This window comes from Limulus polyphemus, unplaced genomic scaffold, assembly GCF_000517525.1.
Source record: "Limulus polyphemus unplaced genomic scaffold, Limulus_polyphemus-2.1.2 Scaffold820, whole genome shotgun sequence".
NCBI classification, from domain to species: domain Eukaryota; kingdom Metazoa; phylum Arthropoda; class Merostomata; order Xiphosura; family Limulidae; genus Limulus; species Limulus polyphemus.
This window is the reverse complement of record NW_013666430.1, coordinates 135950-145357: the sequence shown is the minus strand read 5'-3', so window position 1 is coordinate 145357 and position 9408 is coordinate 135950. Positions and strand designations below refer to the sequence as shown.

General features: G+C 37.6%; 1 protein-coding gene across 1 annotated transcript in view; it reads right to left on the bottom strand.

Annotated features, from left to right (window-relative positions):
- LOC106460711 (neuronal PAS domain-containing protein 4A-like) overlaps nucleotides 1–9408 on the bottom strand; it is a 72037-nt gene that overhangs the window by 13434 nt on the left and 49195 nt on the right. Inside the window, exon 4 of the mRNA XM_013920447.2 lies at nucleotides 2284–2373. Coding sequence (XP_013775901.2) covers nucleotides 2284–2373 — 90 coding nt within the window. The remainder of the gene's footprint in view (nucleotides 1–2283; nucleotides 2374–9408) is intronic.

The following is a 9408-nucleotide window of genomic DNA, read 5'->3' as shown; positions in this document are numbered from 1 at the left end:
GTATAACGTACATACTGTACTGTCTGTAAACATATATACCACTGATCAATATAGCACAACGAACCACTTCCTCAATTTCTTGAACACAGCATACCAACCGTCAAAATGCAACTAATTTCCCACTACAACATGTTTAATAGTTCCCACTGTAACTGTTGTTCTTCAAACAATCATCGTCTCAACTACTTTTATATCTGTCTTATCCCAGGCCGGCCTGACAAGCCCTGCTATTGGATGAAAGATACGGTGTGGTTGACATATTATTGCATATTCTTCTTTACTTTCATCAGAAGTTATTATAATTATTATTATGGTCTTCTTCCTTTGATTCTGTAGTCGCTTGACCCTCTCCAAAATTAAGAAAACTAGCCTGTTGGTTCGCCAGTTCTTTTGAATGATGAATAGGTGAATACAAGTAAACATAAATAAGTAACAATAAAAATAAATAATGTAATGTTAGAGTAGATAAATAATATAGTGTTCAAAATTCCTTATCCTAACTCTGATATGTAGTGACTTCAATATAATTAATAAACCATCTTAACTCTTTTCACACCGAAATAGTTGTTCTGCAAGAAAATTCATATTATAAGTAGCAAGGTCAATCGATAGTCAACGTCGCCACTGGATAATAGCATATATGGTGTGGTTTATATATTATTATACACTCTTCATTCTTTTCACTCAGAAGTTATTATGATTTGATGCCTTCCTCTGTGCCGGCCTTAGCAAACATAAGGTCTCGAAAATGAAAACGCAATGCCCACCCACCCGAGAATATTTTCAAAATCAGTGGTCAAATTAGGTGTCACACTGTTATTATAAGGGATTAAACAACTATCTACAAAACATAATGACAAAAAAGACACGCTTTTATTTGTTTGGAATTGCATGAGACCTCCCAAGTAGTCTGTTGTTCTGTTTGTCCTTAAGGTATTGTATTTTACATCAAAGCTGGACCATCACCAACAGTAATTTAAGACTTTGCAAATAAACTTAAAATCAGATGGAAAGGCTTGCGGTTAAGGTGTATAGCTTTCTATTTAGGAACTCTCTCTGTAACTTTTAATTGTTTAGGTTACTGTTACACAGCAACATAACCTTTAAAGGTAAGCAATTAAGATGCATAGTATTACTCTGGAAAGTTACCCTATAAAGTAAGTGGTTAAAATGCATAGTCTTACTCTGGAAAGTTACCCTATAAAGTAAGTGGTTAAAATGCATAGTCTTACTCTGGAAAGTTACCCTATAAAGGTAAGCAATTAAAATACATAGTCTTACTCTGGAAAGTTACCCTATAAAGGTAAGCAATTAAAATACATAGTCTTACTCTGGAAAGTTACCCTATAAAGGTAAGTGGTTAAAATACATAGTCTTACTCTGGAAAGTTATCCTATAAAGGTAAGCAATTAAATACATAGTCTTACTCTGGAAAGTTATCCTATAAAGGTAAGTGGTTAAAATACATAGTCTTACTCTGGAAAGTTATCCTATAAAGGTAAGCAATTAAAATACATAGTCTTACTCTGGAAAGTTATCCTATAAAGGTAAGTGGTTAAAATACATAGTCTTACTCTGGAAAGTTACCCTATAAAGGCAAGTGGTTAAAATACATAGTCTTACTCTGGAAAGTTACCCTATAAAGGTAAACAATTAAAATGCATAGTCTTACTCTGAAAAGTTACCCTATAAAGGTAAGTGGTTAAAATACATAGTCTTACTCTGGAAAGTAACCCTAAGTGGCTAATTTGTGTAGCACTTCTCAGGAATGTAACTTTGCAAGTTTTAGCAGCTCATTTATCTATTGGTACTACTCAGGGACCTTAACCTCTTAAAGGTAACCAATTTAGATGAATATCATGATTCTGAAAAGTGATACTACATAAGTAAACTATTTGGTGCTTAGCTTCACGTGGGAACAACGTTATCTTATAAAATGAAACAGTTCAGATTTGAAGGTATATAGAATGTAATCTTATAAAGAAAATGGTTAAGGGTGTAGTATTTCTCAAGAACGTCATCGTATAAGTTTCAGCGGTTGAGAGGCGCAGTTTTACTCAAACATGTAACTCCTTACCCCCTCCCCATGTGCAATAAAAGTTCATAGCCAAACTATCTCAAACATGTAACTCCTTACCCCCTCCCCATGTGTAATAAAAGTTCATAGCCAAACTATCTTACAGAATATAAATGCATTACTACCTTATTTTAGGTAACCTAAAGAAAAAGAGAACAATTTGGGTACATGTTTGTGTGTGGGAGTGAACAATAGTTTGTGCTCACCATGGAGTGGCCCAGATATTCTGCAGCGTTGTCCGATATGTATAGCAGTTTTCCATTCTGCGTCATCATCATAAGGAATCCGCTGAGAGCCTGGTACAAATGGAGAACAAAATTACAATCTAAAGTACTTAACATTTGTTTGTTCAAAACATTTTTTCCCACTGAGCTATATAAATTCCATAATTTAAGTTGCCTATAAAGCTCTGCATGAAATGTTTTATAGGAGTTTATTACAATACAATTGGATCCAAGGAAAAAGATATATAAAATGAGAGAGCATTTCAATCTGTAAGGTGATGTTTGTACGTTTATTCGTATCATCTGAATGTCGGCCCTAGTTATATTAGTTTAAGGTTTGTGCATCTTAACTCTTATCATAAGATAGGGGTATCCATAAATAATAAGAAACAAGATACTAACAGTTACTTCAATTATGCTGTTATTGTATTAGTTAATGCAAAAAAATGTGAAAAATTGGGAAATAATTAGAAACCGATAATTTATAACAGACTTATGCGAAATTAGGTAGAACAAAAATCACAATTTTAAGCTATGCCTTATTTCAAATGAGTAATAAAATCAGATATATTTAGCAAAATTACTTTTTTTTCGTATTTGAACACAAATAATACAGAAATTAAAACTAAAACCGCACGTTACTTAATTCTTCAAATTATCTTAACTTTAAAATACAATTGAAGTTATTTGCCTTAAAGCCTGTTAGAATAATTCGATGACGAGGAACCCACTTTGAGACCAAAAATAATGGCTGGAGACGGCTTGAATGGGTAATGAAGAAAAACTTTAATATAAGTTTAACATAACAGCAAATGTACAACGTTTCGACAAGGTTTTGTCATCATCATGTCTCCAGCCACTGTTAGAATAAATGATAACTGGAAAGAGACTCACGTTTTATTTATTAAATGGATTCACACTGATTGCAGTTTCTTTATGTGTGTGAACATGATCTGGAATTTTACCGCCCACAGAGAAGAAAGCTGCTGATGATTTATTTCACAAGCCCATCTCACCACCATCTCTATAGACTAGTTTTGTGAGAAGATGTATACGAGTTCTAAATATATCGTATCATCTGTAACATTCCCAAACTGCATTATAAGTTACCCCCCCCCCCCTTGGTCACTAGGATCTAACGACCATTCAACTCCGATGACGCTTTTAAGATATAAATTAACTCAACAGTTTAATATTCTGTGTATGTATTTTAACAGACTGCACTCTTGTTTGTTTGTTTTTGAATTTCGCGCAAAGCTACACGAGGGCTATCTGCGCTAGCCGTCCCTAATTTAGCAGTGTAGGACAAGAGGGAAGGCAGCTAGTCATCACCACCACCGCCAACTTTTGAGCTACTCTTTTATCAACGAATAGTGGGACTGACCGTTACGTTATAACGCCCCCACGGCTGAAAGAGCGAGCATGTTTGGTTGGATGGGGATTTGAACCTGCGACCCTCAGATTGCGAGGCGAGCGCCCTAACCACCTGGTTATGCCGGGCCTGACTGCACTCTTAAGATTATGTTGTCCACGTGATCTAACAGACAGTAGTCAATAATAATATAAGATATAGTGACACGTGATTTATGTGTGTTTGTGTGCAAGACACTGTTAACACAAAGTATATCTTTAAATCACAAAGGTAAACCAGCTTAAACAATGTTAATTACAACTCGTGAATCACATTAGACATATGACAAACGTACACAACAATGTAAATACACTATGCTGGGTATACAAGACCGTTTAGTGTAAAACTTATTATTTAGTTCATTTAGTGATCTAATATTTAATGATTACTTAGTTTGATAAAAAGAGTGTTAAAAGTAATTATTTTAAAAGCAATAGTTATGACAAATTTTGATACATATCTTGTTAAGAGTAGTGCGTTGTGTATGTAGTTCAATTGTTGTAATTTGACGTCACATTACTCGAAACGTCTGTATTTTTCTCGTTGACTTAAGTGAGTATTGTTGTATCATATCGTTTCCTAGTATGTAGATAGTTCCATACCTCAAATGGGTAATGCATGTGTGTTTGTTTGTTTGTTATGGATTTCGCGCAAAGCTACACGAGAGCTATTTACGCTAGCCGTTACTAATTTAGCAGTGAAAGACTAGAGGGAAGGCAGCTAGTCATCACCATCCACCGCCAACTCTTGGGCTACTCTCTTACCAACGAATAGTGAGATTGGCCGTCACGTAATGACGGCCCCACGGCTGAAATGGCGAGCATGTGACGGAGCTTCGAGCCCGCGATCCACAAATGGCGAGTTGAGCGCCCTAACCACCTGGCCACGCCGGGCCGGTAATGTACATATATAAGCAACTAAATCAGCGCAAGTTAAGTTCAATCAGAAAACGTTAAGTTAGTGAAAGTGAGGCTAGACTACGAGATTGTTAGTTTAGTTGTAACGGGCAATATAAAGTGAGTTTCACAGTGGTATTGCAATACCAGATATAAGAGCGAATAATTTGTCTTGTATTCTAAGGTAACTGATCCCGCCTGTGTGGACTTTGACGAAAAGGAGAAAATTATTTAAAGTTCTGTACACAACTGTGGTAACCCACGGAGTAACGTAAGTGATTCTCAGATTGTTTAGTAAGAAACAGAGTAGAGAAAAATGATTCGTCTTGTCCATTGAGTAATCAGCCTGTGTGGACTTTGACGAAAAGGAGAAAATTATTTAAAGTTCTGTATACAACTGTGGTAACCCACGGAGTAACGTAAGTGATTCTATCACAGATTGTTTAGTAAGAAACAGAGTAGAGAAAAATGATTCGTCTTGTCCATTGAGTAACCAGCCTGTGTGGACTTTGACGTAAAGGAGAAAATTATTTAAAGTTCTGTACACAACTGTGGTAACCCACGGAGTAACGTAAGTGATTCTATCACAGATTGTTTAGTAAGAAACAGAGTAGAGAAAAATGATTCGTCTTGTCCATTGAGTAATCAGCCTGTGTGGACTTTGGCAATAAAATATAATTATTTAGAATTCTAGATACAACTGTGATAGTCTATAGCTTAAATAATTTTTCTACATACGTTTGAGTTGCTATGAATATATCATTTTAAGATAAGTAGATTGTGTGCAGTCTGTTTATTGTTTGAATTTATTGCCAACAGGTCACAGACACCTACTGTAAAAGAATCACAGTCCATATACAAAACCTAACATTTGGCGAGCCAGCCAGGATTATACAGTAGTAAACGATGGTGAAAGAAGACATGAACGACATTGGAAATAAGTAGGCCTTTATACGCACGACAGTAGTGGTGACGAAAATAGTGTAGAGATTATAATCACGCTATATAACCATGTCAACAGATATTGATAAGTGTATTGAAAGAGGTGAGTGTCTTGGGCTAATAGACAGTGAACTACAAGAGTTTGTTAAACAATTACAATAACAAGAACTAGAGAGAGAAGAGCGGCAACAGAAGAGAGAGGAAGAGAGACAGAGAATAAGGGAAGAAAGACTGAAAGAAGAAAAGGAGAGACTGGAAATAGAGAGAGAGGAAGAGAGACAGAGAATAAGGGAAGAAAGACTGAAAGAAGAAAAGGAGAGACTGGAAATAGAGAGAGAGAGAGAATAAGAGCACAAATTGAGAAAGAAGAAAGGAGAGAGAGAGAGAGACTGCAAATAGAGAGAATAAAAGCACAAATTGAGATCGCCAAACTTACCCAACAGAAAGATGAAGGGCTCAAGAATGACAATGTTTTGATGGCCAGCAAACCTAAGCTGCCCAAATTCAATGAAAAGAAAGACGGCATGGGTGCTTTCCTGCAGAGATATGAAAGACTCGCCCAAAGTCAGAACTGTGACAGAGACGACTGGGCAGTCAATCTCAGCCCATTTTTCACAGGGAAAGGTCTAAAAGTATATACAGGCTGAAATGCTATGAACTTGTGGAAGAAGGTTTTCGTTGGAAGTTCAGAGAAGTCAAACCTGACAGTGGAGAAACAGTATTCCAGTTTGTGACACGTATACGGGGATAATTTACAAGATGGAGTGGCGTGGCCAAGTGTGAAAATAGTTTTGATGGACTGGTAGACCTATTAGTACGTGAACAGTTCATGATCACGTGTTCAACTGACATGTCACTGTTTCTAAAGGAGAGAGCACCAAAAGATGTGGACGAGATGACCAAGTTGGCAGAATAGTATAAGGAAGCCCATGGAGAGAGTATAAATGGCAAGTCTAAGAATAACCAGTTAATGTTAAAATCAATGGTGGCTGATCTAAACCAGGAGTCCACCAAAGGTGACAGGAGATTAACAGACAAATGGGAGAAGAGATGCTATATTTGTTATAAAATAGAACACATTGCTATAGAGTGCAAGTCCATCACCAACAAGCAGCAGCAGAAATCTCAACATAAAGCAGCTGGAGCTACCTACAAAGATGGTGCTGGCAAGCAACAAGAAAAGAGTGACTGTCACCATGGATGCTACTGCCATAAGAAACAGAATCAAGAAAACGCGTCAGATTCACTACAAGAAGGAATTGCCATTTTCATGACTAATCAGTGCATGACTAATGGTCAGCTCAAGTTAGTAAATAGATGAACAGTGCCAGTAGTGATTGGAGCATATGACAAACATCGAGAGGTGACAACAAATCATAACATGGTAGTAGGTGAAGGCTATATCGGGGAAAAGAAAGTGAAAGTCCTACGAGACACTGGGTTCAGTAGTGTAGCAGTGTGAACCAGTCTAATATCTGATGACTGGATGACAGGAAATGTACATCTGTGTGTCTTACTAGATGGAACAGTGAGAATTTTTATCAGAGCAAGAATAAAAGTGGACACTCTATAGTAACTATGTGGGAGACCTTGAGGCTATGTGTATGAAGGCACCCATCTATGACTTGGTGATTGGAAATATACCAGGCAGTAAAAGTTTGGAGAAACCAGACAGAAAGAAGATGGATGACGCATCTACAGTCACCACTAGAGTTCAAGAAAAAAGATCAAGCAAGACTTCAAGCCCCTGCAAGTATAAAAAACAGCATCCACAATTTAGGTGTGCAGGAACTGAAGGAAGCACAGAAGAAAGACCCTTCACTACAGAAATTGTGGAACAGTGCCAGGGAGAAAGTCAAGCACAAGATAGAAAGAAAAGGGACTTACACAATAGAGAACTGGAAAGGAGTGCTGCACCGGATCTATCAAGGCAGTTCTGGAGAAGTTAAACAGATCATAGTACCAACAGAATACCAGACTCAAGTGATGAAGTTGGCTCAAAAGTAGATTTTAGGAGGACACCTAGGAGCAAAGAACTTGGCAGACAGAATCACCAGTAATTTCCATTAGCTGGAGTCATCGGAGAGGTGACCAGATTCTGCAGGGTATGTGACAACTTTCAAAGGACAATGACTAGAGAGAAGGTAGTCAATATGCCACTGGGCGAGATGCCTTTCATAGAAGAGCCATTTAGCAAAGTAGCTGTGGGTTCGATTGGACCACTAGTACCTGTTTCTGACAAGGGCAACCAGTATGTGCTGATATCAAATGACTATGTGACACGTTATCCACAAGCCAGAAGTTCTCCTGGAAGTGTTATGCTGAGTGAGCTTTCCAAAAGAAGTCCTGTGACAGAGGGGCCCAGTATACTTCAGAACTAATGCAAGATGTGTGCAGACCTATCAGTACTAGGCAGCTCTTTACCAGCCTGTAGAACCCTAGATGTAATGGACTTTGTGAGAGAGTTAATGGAGTCTTAAAGAGCATGCTGAAGAAGATGTGCCAAGAGAGACCACGGGACTGGGACGGGTACCAGCAGGTAGTATTATTTGCTTATCGTGAAGTCCCACAAGTAAGTACTTGATTTTCCTTCTTCTGTTAATGTACAGAAGAATAGTATGAGGTCCGATGCAAATATTGAAAGAGCTATGGACAGGAACACATATCAGTACGTTTTAAAGTCGAACAGAAGGTCTTAGTTCTGCTGCCCACAGACACCAACAAATTCACCCTGCAGTGGAAAGTACCTTTTAAATTACAGAAAGTTCCCAACAGAATGGACTATAAGGTGAAAATGAATGGGAAACCAAGATCTACCATGCCAATCTTTGAGAGGGAAGAAGATCTAATGGGTGCAGCTTTTGAGGCACAGATGGACATGGCAGATGTGACAGTCATAGAAGCTGAGCCAGAAGACAGTGACTTTGTCATAGAAGTTGAAGACCTACTGTGTAGTTCAATTGTTGTAATTTGACGTCACATTACTCGAACCTTCTGTATTTTTCTCGTTGCCTCACATCGTCTCGTAGTTTGTAGAAAGTTCCATGCCTCAAATGGGTAATGTATGTATATAGGCGACCAAGTGAGCGCAAGTTAAGTTCAATCAGAAAACGTTAAGTTAGTAAAAGTGAGGTTAGACTACGAAATTGTTAGTTTAGTTGTAACGGACAATATAAAGTGAGTTTTACAGTGGTATTGAAATAACAGAGATATAGAAGAAACATTTGTCTGGTCAAAGAGTGATCTGAAGTGATTGAACTTGCTTGTGTGGACTTTGACGAAAAGGAAACAATTATTTGAAGTTCTGTATACAACTGTGGTAACCAATGTGGTAAAGTAAGTGATTCTATCACAGATTGTGCAGTAAGAAATAGAGCAGAGAAAAATAATTCGTCTTGTCAATTGAGTTCTAAAGTAAATGAACCAGCCTGTGTGGACGTTTGACAAGACAAGTAGATTTTGTACTGTCCGTTTATTGTTTGAATTTATCGCCAACAACTCACAGACATCTACTGTAAAAGAATCCCAGCTCATTTACAAAACCTAATACACTACACTGAGTGGTCACAACTAAATATACACCTAATTTTTCGTCATTTAACTGATTTATGCTAACTAATTTGTGTTCACAGCACTATATAAATGAAAATGGTCCACACACTAATGATCTTATGCTACAACATGCCTGGAACTCAAGGTTCTCTCGAATTGTCAGATTTTGATAGAGGAAGGATAGTTAGTCAAGCAGATGGTGGAATAAGTCAGTGGCAAATTTCACAGAATTTGGGAATCCCGATTTCGACAGTCAACAGAATCATCATGCAGTTCAGGAAACAACTGAGCAGCGTCCGGGTCGTC